The sequence below is a fragment of the Zonotrichia leucophrys genome, chromosome 18 (assembly GCF_028769735.1).
Source record: "Zonotrichia leucophrys gambelii isolate GWCS_2022_RI chromosome 18, RI_Zleu_2.0, whole genome shotgun sequence".
Taxonomy (NCBI): Eukaryota; Metazoa; Chordata; class Aves; order Passeriformes; family Passerellidae; genus Zonotrichia; species Zonotrichia leucophrys.
This window is the reverse complement of record NC_088187.1, coordinates 2987632-3009283: the sequence shown is the minus strand read 5'-3', so window position 1 is coordinate 3009283 and position 21652 is coordinate 2987632. Positions and strand designations below refer to the sequence as shown.

Sequence of the window (21652 nt, the reverse complement as noted above, 5' to 3'; positions counted from 1 at the left end):
ACCACGTGGCGTCGCGGCAGTGACGTCACGCGGGGGCGGGGCCGGCGCAGGGGGGACGGGAAGGACTCGGGATCGGGATTGGGATCGGGATCGGGCACAGCCGCCGCCGCAACCGCCGCGATGTCGGTGAACGCGGACCTGCGGAGGGAGCGCGCCGCCGCCACTTTCCAGCCCGAGCTGCTCACCCACATCCTAGACGGCGGCCCTGAGCGCACCCGCCGCCGCAAGGAGATCGGTGAGAGAGGGCCCGGGCCGCGGGCACCGGGAGAGACAGCCCCGGTCAGGGCTCGGAGAGGATGCGGGGTGGGAAGGGGAGAGGCTGCGGGGTGGGGAGACCCAGGGAGAGCGGGATACAGGGCGGGGATAGCGGGGCGAGGAGCCACGGAGTTGTGAGGGGGTCGTGGGTCGGGAGAGGGTGCGGAGGAGCTTTTGTGGAGAGGGGAGAAAGCTGTGAGGAGAGGGTTGGCAGGTGCAGAGACAGCGTAAAGGGGGGGTTAGAGAGGAACAGGAGCTGTGTTACGTCCCTGGTCCCTCTCCTCCTCAGAAAGGACATAGGGTGGCCCTGATAGAGCGGTGTCCTTTTACTACTCTGTTTCCCCTTCCTCCAGAGGCTCAGAGGCCGCTTCCCATGGGCTCCGTCCCCTCCTTTTTCCTTCCTAGCATGCTCTTGCCCAACAGTACAAATGTCATCTGTTTGTCAACCGGCGCGATGTGGTTATGAGAGATTAATGAGCTACTTCCAGGCTCTTCCCTGGGCTGGGACTGTCAGAGTTGTTGTGAAACTTGGCTGCCAAAGGGGGGACACAGAAAGTCTGTGCTCTCTGGGCACCTTGTTTTCCACTTGGCACGGGGGGAATAATAACCCCTGTTATTCCTGTTATTATTGCCCTTCTGCTGGAGCTGCGTGGGGTTCAGAGTTCACAGGGCTGCCTCAGCCTCTGGGGCTGTTGCTGAGGGACCCGCTGGTCTTACATCAGTGAATTGCCCTCCTGCCAAGTCCAGAGAGCTTTGAACTGTGAATGGGGTTTATGTGTGGAATGAGATTGCCAGCAGCTCTCAAAGAGCTTTGATTTCATTCTCATTTCGTTAACCTCTCATTTTATTTTCACTTTTTTGATACCCATGCCTTGAGGTAGAGCAGGTAAAATGCTGGGTCGTTGCTCACTCCCTGCTGAGGTTTGTGGAAACTGAGTTTGTTTTCCTCTCCCATTCTGTCCCCAGAGGCCTTAGTTCTGAATGACCCCGACTTCCAGCACGAGGATTTGAATTTCCTGTCCCGTAGCCAGCGCTATGAGCAAGCCATCAGGAAGAGCTCCTTGATGGTGATGAAGCTAAGGGAATATGGAATTGCAGATCCCGAGGAGATCTACTGGTTTAAAAGGTACCCAAAAAGATCCAGAGTTTGCTTCTTGTACTTCAGTCACCACCAAGGATGCTAGGGTTGTGCTTTTTTCCTGTGTTTGTTGTCTAAAGGAAGCTCAAGACCTGTATAAAAGCCCACTTGAGTCTGGCTTCAGTGAATTTCAGATGAAACCCTGAATTCCTTAATGTCGTGTTTTCTTAGGTTTTTGTTTTTGTTTTTTTTAAGAGAAATGCAACATTAACAATGATACGCTCTTTTGTATGTGTGGTGCAGAAACTAAAAAACAGAACTTGAAGTCAGATTTTTTTTGTCCTGAAAGGAATAAAAAAATCATACTGAATTACTTTGAATCTGAATAGATCTGATGAGTTTGCAGCTTCTAATGAAATCTCTAAAAGCTGATTACTTCACTTTGCACTTAGACCCAATAAAGTCACATTGCAGAGATACTTGAAACTATTCCAAGATGGTTTATAAGTTCTTGTGTATCACTGTCTGCTCTGGCTCCCTCCTCTAAGCTCCAGAGGTTCTCTTTGACCCAGAGGCTTTTTGTTGTACCTGACCTTTGGTTTATCTGATAGCACCACCTTTGGATCAAGTTAATGAAAATAAGATTGCCTTTACATGTGGGTTTTCATTCCTTCCAGAAGAAATTAGAACTCAGTTCCTGATTTTGATGTATTTCTTCCCTTAATTCTGTTAAACTCTTTCTGATTTAATCAAACAGAAAGTGATAACAGAGAAGTTACACAGATCTAGAAATCTCTCATAATCCCATGGATATATACTCTGGCAGATTAAATAATGAGCCACAAGCCCCCTGTGACTGGTTTTGTGGAAAAGCTGCCATGGGCCCCAGGGCATGACCCCTGGCATTAGGAAAATGAAGTTATCTTGTCCACTGTGGTTTTACTTTGAGAGAAAATGGTCTGCACTGACCTGTGTCATCAAAGTTCTCATGGAAGTCATGTAAATAATTTAAAAATCATCATTGGTGGACAGTGATAACAGGGAACAAGCTCAGTGACAGTAGAGGTTATTCAGGTGCTGCACAGCCAAAGTTAATAATTTTTTTTCCAACACAGGGTTTATTGAAAGTGATGGGGAAGTTTCTTCATTTATTTATTTGTTTCTACAGACAAAATTCAGCAAAGTCTATCCAATCTATCAGATGGAAAGTTTTAACAAAATTTCTGTCTTTTTGTACCATTATTAAGTGACAATATTATATGAAAACAGGCTTTTCTGAAGTAGTCAAATGAGAGATGCTAGTTTTGTCTTTCCATAAGCTCACTTTGGATTCAGCAATTCCTAAGTGAATGAAAGTGTAATAAATATTTCATACAGATACCAGCTAGTACCTCCATATCTAACATGGCATAAATGGTCAGGTGTGACTAGTCAGAATTCACAGTCCAAAACCAACAGAAACAATAAAAAAGGCTTACTTTTTTCCAAGGTAAAATCTAATTGCCACCATTTAAGATTTCAAAATATAATTGCAGTTACTGCAGACTGATTGTATTTGCCATTTTTTATTTATTTTATATACCATATTTCTTCTGTAATCATGTGTGACAGAATGAAGAGCAGTGCATAAACTTCTTGCCTACAGGTGAAGTGTTTGCTCTAAGAACTGTACACTATTGATATTCTGAAATTACTTCTTTACTATAATCTCTGGTGTTGGCAAGGGAGGATGTGGGCTTGCTGCTGCTTAAAAATTTGATTAAATGAAAGGATTATTTTTTTCATCCTTTGATTTCATTTGCATTTTAACATCTGTCCCCACTTTCCCACCTGCTGAGTGGTAAAGATTTTTTAGATTTGGTGAACTGCACCCAACTGACAAAATTATGTTTATTTCTATCCCATATCCAAACATGCTAATTGGTGCTAACTGGAAATTACTTCATTAGTGCAAAAGGTGACCTGGAGAAAGTGGTTTGGGCTTATTCATTTTTCCAAACTGAAAACTGAATGGCTATGGTGTTGCAACATGCCTCAAAAGACGTTTATGAAAAAGACTGACATCCTTGATTCAGATGTCAAGTTGTATTTATTGTGATTGACATTTCTACTTCTGGAAGCTTAAGAAATTTTGTCAGTTATCCCCAAAAGGCAGGGACAGATTTACATATGCAATTTTAAAGAATTTTTTTCCTGTAGCTTTCCTAAAGTGCCAGAACACCTCTAGGTAGCTTTGCACATGACTCACCAACTTTATAGCTTGATTTATGAGTAGGTGAGGAGAAATGCTGCTTCCTTCACTGCCCTGAAGATATACTTAAACAATTGCTGCTGCTGCTGTGACATGTTCAAGTGAATGCTCCTCCTTCCTGTTTCCAAAGGGCTTTGTTGGACTCCAGATCATAAGAGGATCTATTAAATATCCTTAATTGCTTTTCATGCAGTAATTCTTCTATGTCAACACTGCAGTTGCAGCTGTTGTGACTACAGCTTTGAAGGCCATCAGCCAAACAATGCCAATATTTCAGATTTCTTTTACAGTCTAACTGCTGCAAAATGTAAGTCAGCATGAAAAATGGGAAATGTTTCTGGTGTAATGCTCCAACGCTCTTGGAAGAGAGAGAGCTGCTCAGTTTTAATTCACCTCCAACTTTAATTAACTTTCATTGAGGAAAATGGGATTAAACAAAGAAGTGAAAAGCAGTTGAGACAAACTGGGTCATGGAAGAAGAGAAGATCTGAGAGCTGCTGGTCACCAGATGAGTCCTGTGTTCATAAGCATTGCATGAATGTGCACTTTGCCTGTTGGAATTTGTTCTTACATCTCTGAATTAGGACCTTTGAGCAAACCAAGGCAGAAAAACTCTACTATGGGCACTACTAAATTAATGCAGAGTGAATGAGTCTGGCTTAATCTTACTTTGATAGAGCTGGAACAGGAGTTTATTGCCAGAACAGTTGTTAGCTCTGAAGCCCAGTTAGCACAGGTCAAACACAGCTCTTGCTCCTTCTCCCCTGGGATGACCCTTCATGCTCATCCTTGAAAGAGTAACTTCAGGAACTGCCCAAAGCAGCAAAGTTTGCACACAGACTGATGTAAAATAAAGGTCCCTGTTCTGTGACCCAGTTCTGCAGCCTGAGGATGGCTTTGGAGCCTCTGAACACCCAGCTTTGCTTCTGTCATCCTCTGTCCTGAGCCAGTGACACACCTGTCACATAAGTGCCTTTTGCTGTGTGGGTGGCACTGGTTGCTGTGCAATCTGGGAAGCTCTGTATTGCCAAAGCACATTTTACACCCTGCCTTCTCCCAGAAGTGCACTTGGAGCTGCAGGCTCATTGTGACACTGGTTGTTGTAGCAAGGGTGACCTCAGAGCAGCTGGGCATTGATCAGGTGGTCACTGCCACCATCAGTCTTTGAACTGTTACACAGAGCAGAGAGCAGAATTGGAGAACAGCCAATCCAGGTGCTGGGAGTGATGAAATTGGAATGGAAAGCAGTAAAGAGTTCAGAGAAAGAAACAGAAGGGAAGAAATCCTGTTGTTCCTCCCTTCACAGCTGGTACCTCTTCTGTTTGCCCTGTGTTTGAGGAAAACAGGATTCTCTCTCATTGTCATTCAAGGTGTTAAAAGGCACATTAAGGAAATCCTAAATCTTCAGTGTGGAGTATGCAGAGAAGAACAGTTTCTGCTGTAATTTAATTTTCAGCTTAGTTAATGCAAGAAGCTGTTAAAACCCTGCACAATTGGCTACAGAAACATCATGACCATGACACAGGGCTGTTAAAGCATCTGCTTGCAGAATGTCTGTTGTCTTGCTCCTGTCAGAGAAGGTAATAGTAATCATTAGATATCTGGCACTTCTGATTAAACTTAAACTTAGTTAATGCAAGAAGCTGTTAAAACGCTGCATGATTTGCTACAGAAACATCATGACCTCCTGACACAGGGCTGTTAAAGCATCCACTTGCAGAATGTCTGTTGTCTTCCTCCTGTCAGAGAAGGTAATATTAATCATTAGATATCTGGCACTTGTGATTAATCTTCCTCATAGGCAGTGAAAGTTGCTGGTGTGACCTTTCAGAAGATTGCTGAGATGTTTCCTGGAACATTACCTTCAAAGAAGCACTGTCTGACCTGATTTTTTCTAACAGCAAAGCATGAGCTGCACATTTTTCTCAAGATCTTTCAATGAGTGCTGAAAATATGCAAAGACCCATTCAAGCTCTTCCCAAGCCTTGAAACTTCATGTTTCAAGGTCAGCACTCATTTTCTCCCTGCAGATTTGTCCTTTTTGGGCCCAGGGAGTATGTGCACAATAATTGTGCTGCAGGCAGTGAGGGAGAAAAGGCTGCTGCTGTTGCTCTATAGGTCCTGGGCTAAAAGAATGACCTACTTAGAAAACCACAAGAGTTAAAAAAGTTCTGTCTTGATGTCCTTGCAGTATTTTTAAGCCCTTGGTCACCCTGAAAACATCAGCTTTGGTAACTGCTGCTGTAGGCAAGAGTATTTTTGGTGAAAGAACTGTGTGCCTCAATTCCAGGAACTTCAGACACTGTACCTGCACCCACAGCAGCTTAAAGCACAGTTTAATCACCAGCATTAGATTACTTGATTACAATAGTTTAGATAGATGTTTTAATTGAGAATATGCTTTGCCTGGCATTGTGGCTACTAGATGACTACAGTTTTCTTTCAGGAAATAACTTCTGCTTTGGTGAAGCTCTCCCAAAATGCCTGATTTTTCTTTCCATTCCCTCCAGCACTAGACTGTAATGGTAATTTTAATTGAAGGTGAGTTCCAGATCTCACAACTGATAGAAGCAGCTGCAGGCAATACAGAGCTGGTCCAAAAAGAGCTCAGTCACCAAAGAAACCTTTTCATTTTTAATACATATTTCTTCTAACTAATAATGCCCTAGTTGTAGGCTCCCAGCAACAGTGGGATTTATTCCCACAAAGCCTGAGAGATGGAGGAGAAAATATTTTGGTTTTCATGTCCTTAGTTTCAAGTTCCTCATGAACCTTTGTAGAATAATATTTTTTCCAGTTACATAGCAACAGCAGGATTCATGGGGTGAAGAAAATACCATCTGAGTCCCCATTAGCATTGCTTCTGATGCCTCCACATTTGGAGGTTGCTTGTGGGACAAAAAAAAAAAAAAGGTTGAATGAGGCAGAGATTATTTATCTTATGCTCCAATTGGGGAAAAGCCTTTCAGGTTCATGCTAACAGTAAGACTGAGATCCAGATCCCTCTATTTCTCTCCTGTAGAACATGCTTGGGCAATTTTCCTGAACCTTTGGGTCTCCACTTCAGCATGTTTCACAAAACCATAGAGACCCAAACGTCTGCTGCTCAGAAGGAGAAGTGGCTGCCCCTGGTCCGTGGAGTCAAGATAATTGGCACCTACGCCCAAACCGAGATGGGACATGGTTAGTTCCCTGCAGGGATCACTGGGTAACCTCTGCTCTCACTCCACTGGGTAATTCTTCATCTTCCCTGGGTCAGTCCAAAAGGGGAAAGGTAAAGCTCCTCAGTTAATGGTTGATGTCTGTAGCCAGGCAGCCGCCTCATTTCACATCCTGACAATGCCAGGATTCCTTTTGGTCTTTTCCAGAATGCACCTCTTAGCTGATCGCTGCATGGGTAGTTGTTAGCTTTGTTTTGAAATGAGGAGGTTGTTCTAAGCCCTGAGAATCTGAATTTCACTTGAGCCAGTTGACTGTGTCAATGAGCAGTGCTGTGGTTTTTGCTTTTGCCTGATTTTGGGACGTGTATGGCAGAGCCCTCAGTGCATGGCTGGCCTGCACAAACAGGTCAGGAGCATTCCTGCAGGAGCAGTGGAGCACGGTGAGATTGTGAGTTCTGGTTGAAAGTCAGGTATGCTTTGCCCCAGGCACTTCTCTTCCAGATGTACAGCTTCCTGGCAAGGTCTTGTTTACAAAAAGAAAAAAACCATCCTATTCCTGCTGCTGTTGAAAGCAACTTTCACTGCTTCAAATGGAAAAACATTTAATGGATCAAAAACCAGTCTCTTGGCCCAGAACCTGGAGTTATGGCTGTTAAATACCAGCAAGAATAGTTAACAAACAGAGACTCCAGTGCTTGTGCTGGCATCTGAAGTGGGAAAGTCTGAAGTGTCAGGTCTGGACACTGCTGGATGGCAATGGCAGCTGCCTGGTTGCTCAGTTACAGCTGCTGAAACGTTTGTGGAAGACTCAGTGGAAGAACCCTGTCCTCTGTCCTGCTCAGCAAACCCAGCTGAACCCCAGAAGCTGAGGGAGAACTGAATGGCAACAATCAGTGCCTGCTGGCCTCATTTGCTTTCTCACACCAGCTGCTTGAAATCAGTCCCATCCACACTGCAGTGATTGGTTTTACTCCTGATTTCACATTAGATCATTGCACTTTCTTGCCTGGTGATGGTTGATTTCCTTGTAGTTCTCTTGTTGTTTCATGGTTAAATTGGTATTTTGACACTAAATGGAATACAGTGAAATGGATATGCTCTCTGTGCTGAATAATTAAAAAATGCAAACATTTGGCATTCCTGCTGTGAATGTTGAGTAGCTGATATTCCATCAGTGAAGCTGCTGCAGTAATTGTCACTGAGCTTTGCTTAATTTAATCCTGATGTTTAAAATCTGGTGATGGGGAAGCAGAGCTCAGGATTATTGAATTGAACTCTGGCCTGGAGGGGTAGTTCCTCAGTTTTCTTTTGGTGATAGCCTGTGTTGATTTTAACCTCTTTCATAGTGAAGAAGTCTCTTTGTCTCTCAAAAAAAAAAAAAATCAAAGAAAGAAAAGACACAAATAGCACAGGGCAGAAAATGAAACAAGTGAAAATCCTGTGCTGTTTCTATCTGGTTTATAACTACTGCTGATAAATAAGGATTTTCTTTTTTTTTTTCTTTTTTTTGTCACTCTTTGGCTGTCAGCTGTAGCTGTTCAGGACTTCTCACCAGTATTGAACTCATTAAAATCTGGTATTCCTGGTAGGCCATCAGTCACTGTGCAGTCAGAAAGCTTAGAAAACCATACTGCTGGGTTTATTAGATAGTTGAATTTATTTATAGGAGTCTGAGAATATCAAAAAACAATTCTTAGGAAGGCCTAGGGACAGAACCAGTTCATATTAATGTGTATTTAGAGGACCCAAGGATGCATTGTTATCACTTTGCTAAGAATATCAGATGAGTTTGAGCCAAGCTCAGACCAGTGCTCTTATATGATGCATATAATTTAAATATTTATATATATATATATATTCCTGTTAAAGTAAAATTAAATTTATTTCATACATAAAGGAGCCAGATGAAGGTACTTGTCCTCAATCTATCACCACCATTTTAATACTCAAAGCTGCCAATATTTTAAGATTGAATGATTAATTAATTCTTTTTATTGAAAAGCTTAATAGACTACTTAATTACCTCACAGTGGTGCTTGACAGAACATGGAGAAAAAGTAATTCTACTGCAATATGTTTAATTGGAGATAATTTGTGCTGGTGATTTACAAATTGAAAAATGTTGGCTTTCTTCCCAAGTTGTTCATGTGTAACTTTGACTTACACATACAGAGCACTGTCCTTTTAAGAAAGTTCTTTAAAATAGCTGAAGTTGAAGGGAGTTGATTTGAAATGCCATGTACACTAATTGTGTGTGATATTTCATTTTTAAAAATCAGAGTAAATAGTACAGTCAGTTAGGGTTTGTCTTTTTTTTAAAAATAACATTTGTTGAAAATCCAACTTGTTTAGCTGAATAAACTGGGACTTCCACAAGATTCTACCTTCAAAACATGTAATAAAATAAAAAAACAGTAGACTTTTCTGTATTTGGTTGAAAGCACACGGCATTCAGCCACATCACATCTCCAACAAACTGACATTCTCAGCTGACTGCCTCAGCCCTCTGAACTTAGGGATGCTCTGATGTTCAAACCAGAAGGTCTGGTCCATCTTTTGGTTTGGATTAATTTTTTTTTAATTCATCTTAGTGCATCAAAAATAGGGGAATGCTGCAGATGCACTTTCTGCAAGATTACAGAGAAATGCCTTGCAGCATGTTTATTTCAAAGTGAGTGCAATTTCTTATTACTCAGCCTGAGAAAAGGACAGTGCTCTGCCTCTCTGAAATACACTTGCTGAATTCTGATTGACACGTGAATCATTTTTTTTTTCCTTTTTTGTCTCTTCCTGAATCTCCACCATGAATCCTCATGCTTGCTTCCCTCCCATAACATTCCCTTCACGCTCCCATCCCGTGACAATTCTTCCCAGCTTTGTTCACCGCGGACGGCCTGAGCCTCTGGACCTTCACCTGGGCATGTTCCTCCCCACCCTCCTCACCCAGGCCACCCCAGAGCAGCAGGATCGCTTCTTCATGCCTGCCTGGAACCTGGAGATCATTGGCACTTATGCCCAGACTGAGATGGGCCATGGTACAGTACCCTCAGTAAATGCTCTTTCTGACAATGCCTTTGTGTGCAGAGGATTCCCCTGCCTGCTCGAGCAGTGTGTGTGTGTGCCCTGCAGTTTTACACAGCCTGCTGTGCTTGTAGGGAAAGGTGGAGAGCCTCTGCAAGGGTTAATAGAGCATTTGCCATGTGCTGCTTCCCTTTTCCTCTGAAGGGAGGCTTGGATGTGTGTGGCTCTGTAAGGAATGGCTCCTTGTGCCATTCAAACCAGTGTCATTACTGCCCAGCACTGTGCTGCCAGTTTGGGGGCATCTGTTCATTTGTTGTTCTTTCCATTGGAGTTCTGCTTTGCTCTGATTCATGTTCAGAGTAAAAACAAAAGGACAGAGCTTTGAGGTGGTGAAAGAGATGCCAAAAAATTAAGAGTTGCTTGTTCACCTCAGGATTAACCTTGGTTCCAATGCTCATGTTCTGTGGGGAGCTTTTTCCCCTTAGTTCACTCCCATGTGTTCTTTTTAACTGACTGTGAAATGTGTTGGGCTTTTTGAGTTCTGTGTCTCATGTTGACTTTGTTTTTCATTGCTATTCCTTCGCTTCCAAGCTTTGAAATGGATTTTGATAACTCCAGCAGTATTGTGATTGCAACACTTCTAATTCAAGTTTCAAAGGGAGGATATTCTGCCTTGGGAAACTTTAATTTTGGTCATCTCAGAGTTGCAAATGAGAATTATTTTCTAAAAATGAGCAGGATTCACCTTTGTGTTGAAGGGAAATGTAGAGACTGTGTGAAGCATAAAGTAACTGCAAGTCTGAGGAGAATCTCTTGGAACTAGTGAGGTTTGAAGATCCTTTGCCAGCAGAGTGAGTCTGTGTTGAGCTGCCTGTGGAAATGTGCCATTACCTCCATGCTTTGGGAACGTGGCTGCTGCAAGGTGATCTCCTTTTTCCTGCTGGAGCTCTTGTCCTGCCCTGCCAGTCCAGACTCTCAGCAGTGTTCACAGCTTGTCTGGTTTGAGCAAGCAGGCCTGGGGATTTTGGGAGCTTTTAAAGCATTCAGGGGCAGTGCCACTGCTCTGAGAGGTGTGTGGGAAGTGAAGCAGTGAGGGCAGAAGACAAAGACTGTTCCTGGAATTATCTCCATCTTTATGTAGTCTCTTCATCTACCTGCATCAGCACCTGGCATACACATGCCATTACTTGTTCTTTTGGAGCTATGGATGGTCTCTTCTGGGAGATCAGCTCCATCAAGTGAGGAGAATGTAGGCTTGATGAGGGGATGGGCACTGTTTATTTCGTCTTGTGGCTGAGAACTGGATGGTTTTATTTTGCATTTTAGTGAAATTCAGGTGATTGTGTTCCTGTGGAACATTTTGAATGAGAAAGGGCTTCTGGTGTGTGATAGCAGAAAGGTGTCAGATTGGAGGTGCTTGGAAAACCAGTCTTAGACCACTGGGGAAAAAAATCAATGTTTTCTGAGAATTGGCGGTCCCAGAATATGGTCTGACCCTCACTTGTTCTTCCTTAATTTGTTGCTCTTTAGCTTTTTATACATATAGCCTAAAAGCAAAATTAAAATTCAAACATTACTACTGGAGTTCCACTTTCCATTGCCCAGTTCTGTCCTTATCTCTGTTTTGTGACTGACTTCCTGCCAAAACACTGTGTTTGCTTGTTTCCAGGGACTCATCTCAGGGGCCTGGAAACAACAGCCACTTATGACCCCTCTACACAGGAGTTCATCCTCAACAGCCCCACTGTCACCTCCATTAAGTGGTGGCCAGGTGGACGTAAGTGTGTCTAAATCTGGAAGGTGTATGGAGAAAGGGAGGTGATGCTATGTGTGTTATATCTGCAGAGTGATAGCTGAAAGTTGATCCAAAGGGTTGGCTGAAATCCAGTCACTCTTGCATAACAAGCAGACTTAGCAGAGCCTGCTAAACATTGTGTGCTCTGGACTGTTGCTCAGAGCCATTCACACTGTGGATTTGGTGTAATTTTTGATTGCTTCTATGATGGATGTGCTAAGGACTCAGTGTTTTATAGTCGAGAAAATTGTGTTGTTCAACTTCCATTGACTTGAGCAACATTTTGTCACAGATCTGTACAATTGGGGTGGCATCCAGTGGGGTCAATCTGGTTTTCTGGAGCATGATGTAATGAGGTTATCTCAGAAGAAAGACTCAGTGTGTGAGTGTGTCTGGCTGTGTTTCTGTGCTGAGCCCTGCTCCCTTTGCAGTTGGGAAGACGTCGAACCATGCCATCGTCCTGGCTCAGCTCTACACCCAGGGCCAGTGCAAAGGCCTGCACGCCTTCATTGTCCCCATCCGGCAGCTGGGCACACATGAACCTCTGCCAGGTACAGGTTCACACTCAGGGAGTGCATTACACATTACATCTCTTTCTCTCTCACTGTATACAGTGTTTGTTAAACTTCCTGCTGTGTTTGTAAAGTCCGTGGCTTATTTCGTTGGCTGAATTCAGCTGGTAGATCACAGGGCTTAAATGAGTCTTTCTTACAACTGAACTACCACTAAATCATCTTTCCTACCAGGCCTTCAATGTGAAGTTTAGTTTGGGATTTGATTCTGCCCCAGTGAAGTTTAATTTGGGATTTGATTCTGCCCCAGTGAAGTTTAGTTTGGGATTTGATTCTGCCCCAGTGAAGTTTAGTTTGGGATTTGATTCTGCCCCAGTGAAGTTTAATTTGGGATTTGATTCTGCCCCAGTGAAGTTTAATTTGGGATTTGATTCTGCCCCAGTGAAGTTTAGTTTGGGATTTGATTCTGCCCCAGTGAAGTTTAGTTTGGGATTTGATTCTGCCCCAGTGTGTCCCAGCTATGCATTCCACAATTCTGCTTTCTGATAGGGGAAGAAGAGCTTTCATCACTCTTTAGCTGGAAATGAGCTGGATGAAGTTTACAGACAGCTCATGCAGTGAGTGGATAGTGGGGCTGCATGGAAGTTATGGAGATTCCCATGTTTTGATATCCAGTTGTTGTGGTTCAACTCATCAGGCAGCTGATGATAGATAGATATAGATATATATATATAGATATATAGATAGATATAGGACATAGATCCCTCCACACAGGGGGATGGGGGAAAGAGTTGTGAAAAAGGTAAAAGTTGCAGGCTGAGATAAAGACAATTTAATAGGACAGAAAAGGAAGGGAAATCAACAATAATAACAGCAACAACAACAACAATATTAATAGTAGAATATGCGGAGCAGGTGATGACTGTGTGATTGCTCAGCAGCAGCTGACTGATGCCAAGCCAGTCCCTGAGCAGAGAGCTGTCATTCCCCCCAGCTGGCTTCACCCATTTTTATTGTTGAGCATGATGCCACATGGTGGGGGATATCCCTTTGTCCAGCTGGCATCTGCTGTCCTGGCTGTGTCACCTGCCACCCTCTTGTGTCCCCCCAGCCTCACACTGTTGGGGCAGTGTGGAAATTGAAAAGTCCTTGGTCTGATGCGAATGCTACTCAGGCACAACTGAACCAACAGTGTGTTATCAACATTGTTCTTGTGCTGAATCCAGAACACAGTACTGTACCAGCCACTGGGAAGATAATTTCACTCTATCTCAGCCAAAACCAGGACACCACTTTTCCATCAAAAAGATTAAGGTCCCTGGTAACTCTTACTCATAACACTGCTAGGACTTGCTAGAAAACAAACCAATCTCCTTATGGGAGAAGGCTTGAACCAAACTCTTGTGTGCTGTTTGGTGTTTATTTCTTAATGCAAGTGGCTTTGTCTGTGGCAGGCATCACAGTGGGTGACATTGGCCCCAAGTTTGGCTATGATGAAATGGATAATGGCTACCTGAAAATGGACAACTTCCGAATTCCTCGGGAGAACATGCTGATGAAATATGCCCAGGTAAAGCAGCGAGCTTCAGGATCTGCTGTTAGAAATGGGCCTGCTGAATGCTCCTGTGAGCTTGAGTACTGCACCAAAAGGGTTGTGGGTGGCTGCTTGATGAGTTTTGAGTATGAACATGTAAAAGGAAGGAAACTCCACAAATCACCAGGCTATATTTTTTTAAATCTTTTATTTTTTGGCAGGTTGAACCAGATGGCACCTATGTGAAACCAGTCAGTGACAAGCTGACCTATGGGACCATGGTGTTCATCCGTTCCCTCATCGTGGGTGACTCTGCTCGCTCGCTGTCCCGGGCCTGCACCATCGCCATCCGCTACAGCGCCGTCAGACACCAGTCTGAGCTGAAGCCAGGGTGAGGGCAGGAGACCCAGAGCAGCCAAACTGCTGAGGGAAAATTCTGAACTGCTGGCAGGAATGGGGGCTGTGGCTGATACTTGCTTTGGCATTCAGTATGGTTTCAAAACAGTGTTTGTCCTGGGGAGTGTGTAATCTTTCGTTCTTGGAATGTCCTCCCCTGCCAGAGGCTTTTGCTGGATGGTGTTAGAGAGTCTGACTTGATGTGGATGGTGAACTTAGTTAGAGTAGGGATAAATGGGATTTCTGCAGCAGGCTGTTACCACTGACATGCTGACTCATCTGTGTTTTGCTCCAGGGAGCCAGAACCCCAGATCCTGGATTATCAGACCCAGCAATACAAACTCTTTCCTCTCCTGGCAACAGCATACGCCTTCCATTTTGTGGGAGCCTACATAAAGGACACCTATCATCGTATCAATGGGGACATCAGCAAGGGGGACCTCAGTGAGCTGCCAGAGGTACTGTGTCCTCTGGAAACCAGTGTGTTGGTTGAATTTGTGTGAGGTTTCTTCACAGCTTGGAAAAAGAGTCATTGAACCTTTTTGGCTTTCACTCATGAGATGTCTTCTACTTCTGTAGTTTCAGAGGCCCCGCAGTCCAGAATATGCTGGTGACATTTATTTGCTCTATTAATTTAGCACTTTATAAAAAACAGGGAGTAATGCACAGTGAGAAAGCTACTGGGAATATATTTTTATTCAAAAGGTGCATTTCCAGGAATGATGGAGTACTGTTTGGGAGTTAAGACTGGTCTTGTGCTTGTGCTGTAACTTCTTCCAGGTGCCTAGGGTAGAATAGGCTTGTTGATCAAAGTGTCAGTACTATACTGAGGGGTTAAGGTTGTAAAATGTTAATTTTCTATAAGGGTTTGTGACAATGGGCAGTCGAAAACAGTCTTGTACATAAAATGTGTAGGGGCAGAAGGCTTAAAGACTTAAAATAAGTCTTTCCATGTACAAGGGTTTTCATATAAATATTTGGCTCAGGAAAGACTTCCTTCAAGGGAAACAAAAACCTGTGAAACAGCACAAGAATGGTTTTGACTTCACTTTCCTTTTTCTGGGAGTTGCAGTCCTTAACATGTATGTGTGCAAGCTAAGAGTGGAAAATGAAGCTGGCTTTGCTGTTTGCCCTCAGCTGCACGCCCTGACGGCGGGGCTGAAGGCGTTCACCTCCTGGACTGCCAATGCTGGCATTGAGGAGTGTCGGATGGCGTGCGGCGGGCACGGCTACTCCCGCTGCAGTGGCATTCCTGACATCTATGTCACCTTCACCCCGTCCTGCACCTACGAGGGGGAGAACACTGTCATGATGCTGCAGACTGCCAGGTAGGGGAGCTCTGCACAGGCATGTTCCAGCCTCTCTTCACAGAATCACAGAAATTCTAGGTTGGAAGAGACCTTTAAGATCATCGAGTCCAACCCATGTTCTAACACCTGAACTAGATCATGGCACCAAGTGCCACATCCAGTCTTTTTTTAAACTCTTCGAGGGATGGTGACTCTACCACCTCCCTGGGTAGATGATTCCAGTATTTGACCACTCTTTCTGTAAAATACTTCCTCCTTAATTCTAGCCTGTATCTCCCTTGGCGCAGCTTGAGACTGGTCCTTGTGGCTGGAGTTGGTACCAAAAGGGTTAATTGGATTTCTGCTATGTCTATGTAACTTTGATCAGAGAAACAGAATCCCAGCAAGGACACTTGGGAGATAAGGGGGAGACACCTGGCTTAGGAATGCAGCTACAGCCAAAACAAGGACTCAATCTGGGAACGTGGGGAAGGTTTTATGGTAATGAGTTAATTATAATATGCATGTAGTGACTGTATGTAAGCAACACACTTGTGAAAAATCACATGCACACAAGTAGGAGTTATCCCCACGCAACCAGACACCTGCAATAAATTATGCCCTTCTTAACACTAAATTGGTGTTGAGGAGTCTTTTATTTGCAGTGAATTTGGTGACAAAGTAATGAGCAGAAGTGTCTGTATTAGCACAAAAGTGGTGTCATGTTTCTGTCCCCTGCCCCATTTTTGACAGATAAACTTTCTGGCCTGAGCCTCAGTGAGATGACTTTTGTCCATTCAAACAGCTCAGGAGGAAGATCTGCTGCCATCTGCTGTCTCTCTTTTCAGGTTCCTTATGAAAAGCTACACCCAGGTGACCTCTGGCCAGCAGGTCAGTGGCATGGTGTCCTACCTGAACGACCTCTCCAGGCAGCGCATCCAGCCCCAGCACGTGGCTGCCAGGACTGTCACCGTGAGGATCAATGACCCCACCAGCTTGGTGGAGGCCTACAAGTCACGTGCTGCCCGGTGAGCTCACACTGGCTGGGCTGAGCCAAGAAAAACTGGGTGAGGTGGTGGTGATGCACGGCCCTGTTTGTGCTGGGTTCTCGAGGTGTGGCTGGCAAAGCTTTGATCAGTGTGTTGCTTTCAGGAAGTGACACACTTTACTGGGTTGGGGTCAGGGTTAAGGGCTTTGAGGTTGCTCACAGCCTGCCCATAGCCTGGTTACTCTGCTCCTCAGTCCTTTGGGATGTATCTTTTTCTTATTTATGTGTAAAGTATATTCAAACTTACAAATACCAAACTACTCAGAGATCTCTCTGGAGAGAAACAGTCCTGATATTAAAGTTCATTGTGAGGGAAGTGGGAGAGTAGAACAGACACCTGTTTGTGAGTAGGTATTGAAGCACCACATGTGTGCTGTCAGAAGTCCTCTTACCCCTCTGTAGCTGTATTGTAGCTGCAGCAGTGATTACTGGTGTTATAGAGGCACAACTTGTCACTCCAGTCACTGTCTTTGGCACATGAGAAGAATTCTGAGCTCATGTGCCATGACTGACATGTGTGAATTCAGTGTATGTCATCCTGTTAATGTGGTGTTATTATTTAAACTGTTTTTCTTCCTCATGTGAAACAGGCTTGTAGAATCTGCAGCAAAGAATCTGCAAGCTGAGCTGGCCCACAGAAAGAGCAAGGAGGACGCCTGGAACAGAACTTCTGTTGATCTTGTGCGGGCATCAGAGGTCAGTGATGTGCCTGCTAAAGAACCATGCTGTGAGAGCTGCTGATGTTTCTGTGTCCCTGACTGAGCCTGTTTGGTTCCTGCAGGCCCACTGTCACTACGTGGTGGTGAAGCTGTTCACAGCCAAGCTGGCTGAGGTGGGTGACGCCGCCGTGCGCGCCGTGCTGACCGAGCTGTGCCTCCTCTACGCCCTGTTCGGCATCAGCAGGAACGCAGGAGACTTCCTGCAGGTTGGTGCCTTCCTCCAGCACTCCAGATCTCTGAAGCCAGCTTCACTGCTTGCAAATGTGCTTTAAATGCCAAGCTGTGTGGATGGTAGAGGTGTAGGGTCATTAGCAGTGCCAGCCTGCTGGAAGGCTCTTGTAGGTTTCCCTTGTCATAAATGGAAACCAGGCATGTGCCAGGGTTTAGCTGAAATGGTTTCCAGTTGGTGACCAGGTGCTATGTGTTAAAAACCAAGGAATTAATAAAGGAGCTGCAGTTAGATGTGCTCACAGCTAATAACCCTGAAAGGGGATCTTGTGCTCCAAATTCTAACCCATCCTTCAGTTAATGGCTTTACACTGTCAGGCATTGCTTTTTTTCTGTTCTTCTGTCAGTTTGAGAATGCATTTGTGCAGCAGTGTTTTGTTTGCTCTTCTGGCAGACATGATATGTTTTGTCTTCCCATTTTCCTCTTTGATGCTCACTAAAAATTTCCCTGAAGTCAGGCACAATTTGTGAATATGCATATTCTCCAAGGAAACTTGCTGCTACAGTTAACTTCCAGGTACTCACAGAGTGAATCTCCCATCCAGGAATAATAGCTGGGCAGTATGGAGGGCATCTCCCTCTGCTTGTGCACTGTGGCAAATTGCCAATTTAATTACTTTAGAAACTGAACTGCTGCATTTTTGTGTGTGGGAAAGCTGAGCTGTGTGAGACCTTGGGGAAGGGAAGGATCTGTGACTTGTGTAATGCTTGTTTCCCCTCTCAAGGCTGGTATCTTGAGCAGTGCCCAGATAACCCAGGTGAACCAGCAGGTGAAGGAGCTCCTGGCTGCCATTCGTCCCAATGCAGTGGCCCTGGTGGACTCCTTTGACTTCCATGATGTCCACCTGGGCTCTGTGCTCGGCCGCTACGACGGCAACGTCTACGAGAACATGTTTGAGTGGGCAAAGAAATCCCCACTGAACAAAACACAGGTAAAGAAACCTCTCTTCTTCCTCTCACATGGCCAAAGAAATAACTCAGTTTAGGGTTGTTGATTCTGCTCAGTGATCTCATGGAAGTGGGGAGAAAAGTCACAAGTAGTAATGGAGCAAAACTAACAATCTGCTTTCAGTTTGCTCTCTGTAGTTTTCTCTCCCAGATGTATCTTGCATTCATCCCTGTGGGATCTCTTGAGCTTCTCAGTTGAGGGAGGAAATGATGCACTCCACAGAGAAACAACTGAAGTATTTCAGTGAATTCAAAAGCAATTATCACCTGCTGTTAATTCTGTTTAGTGACAGTAGCTGTGGAAGCCTTGCCCATTTTCTGGCAAATCTTCCACTCTTCAGGCCCTAGCAGTGAGTGGAGGAGAAAGTAAACTGTCACCCTGTAGTATTGAGGTGTCAGATGTTGTATATCTGGCCTAGGATTGGAGCTGCAGCTGAGCTAAAATAACCTGAACAGTAAATCCTGTTTGCTGGTGCCTTTATTTGATGAGGGCAGACTGTGTCTCCTGCAATGGGCTGCCAGAGACTGCAGCTGCAGTTAAATCCCACAGTTTGCTCAGTGTTCTGTACTTCTGAAGTCAGTGGGGCTTAGGAGCTTCATTACAGCCCCTTAGGAAACCTGGACCAGTTTTCTTGTAATTAAAATGCCAAACAATAGTATGGATATAAATTTTGCATTTCTTTCTTAAAGGAAAGGTAGTGGGCAGGCTGTTTTTTATATCCTCATGCTTTCTATCACATTGAGCCTGAAATATAGAAGTTTTCTGGCTGTTCTTAAATCTCCAAAGTGCCTCTGATTCAAATATTCTTAGTATACAAACACACTGCAAGATGTGAGGAGGTAAAACTGTTTCAAAGATCAAACCTGACCTTGTAACCTCTGTCTTGTTGTCCTGCAGGTTCATGAATCTTTCCACAAACACCTGAAGCCAATGCAAGCTAAGCTGTGAAGCCTGCAGGTTTTTTAAAATGCACTCTGGCCCTGCCCTGAAAACTGGGTGTTTGCATCCTTCCTTCAGGCACCTAAATCAAACCTTTGAATCCTGTAGCTGTAGGACAGTGAATAATTGTAGCCTTTCTTTCCTCTTTTAGGTGAGGAGGTGTTTGGGGAGAGTGCATAGGGATTGATGCCTGTTTTTAAAGTGCAATTATAATGGTAAAATTAACCTTTTAAAAATCTGGGAAAGCTTTATGGATTTATACAAGGATTGTTTTTGTGAAGCTGCTAACTAGAGAGAAGTTCCTGTCAACTGGAGAAGGTGGCAGGGCTTCACTATGACATAGTTGACAGCCCTCAGGCAGTAGCTTCTGGTGAGCAGTTATGTCCTCCCCTCAAAAAAAGCATCACTGTCTTGATTTTTCAATTTTTTTTTTTTTTGTTAAATTAGCCCCACCTCTCTCCTCATTTGGCCAATGTTTGTGCTGTGTGAAGCTTCCTGCAGAGCTCTGTGCATGTGAGTCTGTGTGTGTTTTCCTGATGGATCTGGGAAGTAAATACCCATCCTTCTCTGGAGCTCTGCTTCAGGCCTCTTTCCAGAAGAAATCCTCGTGTTTCCTTTGTTTTCCTTCTTTCACTGCCCTGCACAAACTCCTTTTTCCTTTGTGCCAGCTCTTGGTTAATAGGAGGTCAAAGGAGAACACAGTGATGCTGCTCTGAGGATAAAACCAACTCACAGTAATCAGCTGGGTGCTGATAACAGATGTTCTGCCCCTCTTTTCACTCTTAGCATTTTCAAGCACTATCTTGAAGCACTTTACAAATGTTACTTATGTTGATTTGGTGGGGAAAAATACCACATGTAGTGGTAAAAACTGCAAATTTGACCTGGAATGATGAAGCCAGTATTGGAGGGCAGAAATCAGTTTTGACCAATGTCCTCAGGTCTTCTGATTTTTCTGGGATGTTGTCCTGGCTTTTTAAAGGCATTTGTCAAGAAAATGACAATCCCAAGTGAAGTGTCCAGATTTTTTTATTATTTTTCCTGCCCATGCATTTCCAAGGAGCTTTCTCTGATTTGCTTAATTTTGTTTTGATACCGACTTGGGCCTTGCACGGTGCTGTCTGATGGAACAGGAAGAAATCAGCTTGGAGGAGAACATCCTGCTGCCCAGGGAAATCAGTGCAACAACTACAACCAAGCAAAATCATTGCTGCTTTTCCACACCAGTAACATGTCCAGTAACCATAAAACCTTTTCACACTAGAAAAGGGCAGCTCTGAGCTTAAAATTGTTAAAAGCTTCAGCATGAACCCAAATCCTGCAGTTCTGAGGCAACACCTGAGAAGCTGCTTCTCTGCAGCTTTGGGCTCTGTTAGTCTCTAATTTTGAATCAGTTTTCTGGCACTAACAATGATCAGACACAAGGTTTGGCTCCACGTGCAGTAGCTGAACAGAAAGAAATGTTTAATTTTAAATAAACTAATCAAACTTGCCTTTTGGCTGCCGAGTGTTTCAGGTCCTGTGGAAGTTCAGGATGCCAGAGGAGGCTGAGGGCTCTGCCTTCCCTGTGTCCAGTGGAACAGGCTGCTGGCCTGGGGAGGGGGAGATGGAGGTTAAAAGGTTAAAAATATGCTAATGAGAACAGCACTAGCTGTGTACAGATCTAATAAATTACAAAAATGTGTTTTCAGACAAAATGTCTTTCTTTTCACACACTGCCTTGAGTGGCTCTCATGTAAATTAATGGGAATGAAATATTCAGAAGACCTTAAATTAGCTGGAATTTGGTGTTTTATGTAGTGTGGCCTCCCTGGCTTTGCTCTGCAGTGTTGTGGGGATGCCAGGGGGATTCCTGTCCCATCCCAGGGGATCCCATCCTGCTGCCCCAGCCCCAGGGAGGCACAGCTGGCACAGGGCAGCGCTGGCTGTGGCGTTTGCTCGGTGTCACTGCAGCTCCAACAGCAGCAAGGGCTGATCAGTGCCCACAGCAAGGTGTGACCACAGGGCTGGGCAGCAGCAGCCTCAATTCACAGCTGTTTGCCATTCATTTTTGGAGAAATGGAAACAGAGAGAAGGAGAGTTGTTTTCAGTTTCCTATTTTGATGTATTGGGAAACACTTTTCCTTCCTTGCTGTTGGTGAGGATTTTGTACACTTCTTACCTTGCTGTGGTTGGTGACAATGCCTGAATGCCACAGCTGGCGTGGTTTGCTGTGTCTCAGGGTCAGCAAACAGAGTTTAAACTCTGCCCTGCAGCCTCATCCACCTTTCCATCAACACGATGGTGCCATTGCCACGAGTGCTGAGCCTCTTGAGGCGCAGGAGCAATTTCAGTGCCAAGCTGTTAAAAACAGCTAAAGTGATTTTAGCATTTATTATAATAAAAAGAAAGGCCCAAAGCAAGGAATACTAAAGTGATTTCAGCATTTGTTATAATAAAAAGAAAGGCCCAAAGCAAGGGGGCCTGGGCCGAGCAGG

At 44.3% G+C, this 21652-nt stretch overlaps 1 protein-coding gene across 1 annotated transcript; it reads left to right on the top strand.

Annotated features, from left to right (window-relative positions):
• The first annotated feature begins 30 nt into the window (after positions 1 to 30).
• Positions 31 to 20859, top strand: ACOX1 (acyl-CoA oxidase 1). Its single transcript, XM_064728402.1, has 14 exons — positions 31 to 235; positions 1222 to 1381; positions 9620 to 9780; positions 11436 to 11543; positions 11993 to 12112; positions 13528 to 13643; positions 13829 to 13998; positions 14299 to 14461; positions 15141 to 15331; positions 16141 to 16320; positions 16931 to 17036; positions 17122 to 17265; positions 18013 to 18219; positions 19134 to 20859. The coding sequence occupies exons 1-14, from the start codon at positions 121 to 123 to the stop codon at positions 19182 to 19184; spliced, it is 1992 nt and encodes a 663-aa protein (XP_064584472.1). The 5' UTR covers positions 31 to 120; the 3' UTR covers positions 19185 to 20859.
• Positions 20860 to 21652: the final 793 nt, after the last annotated feature.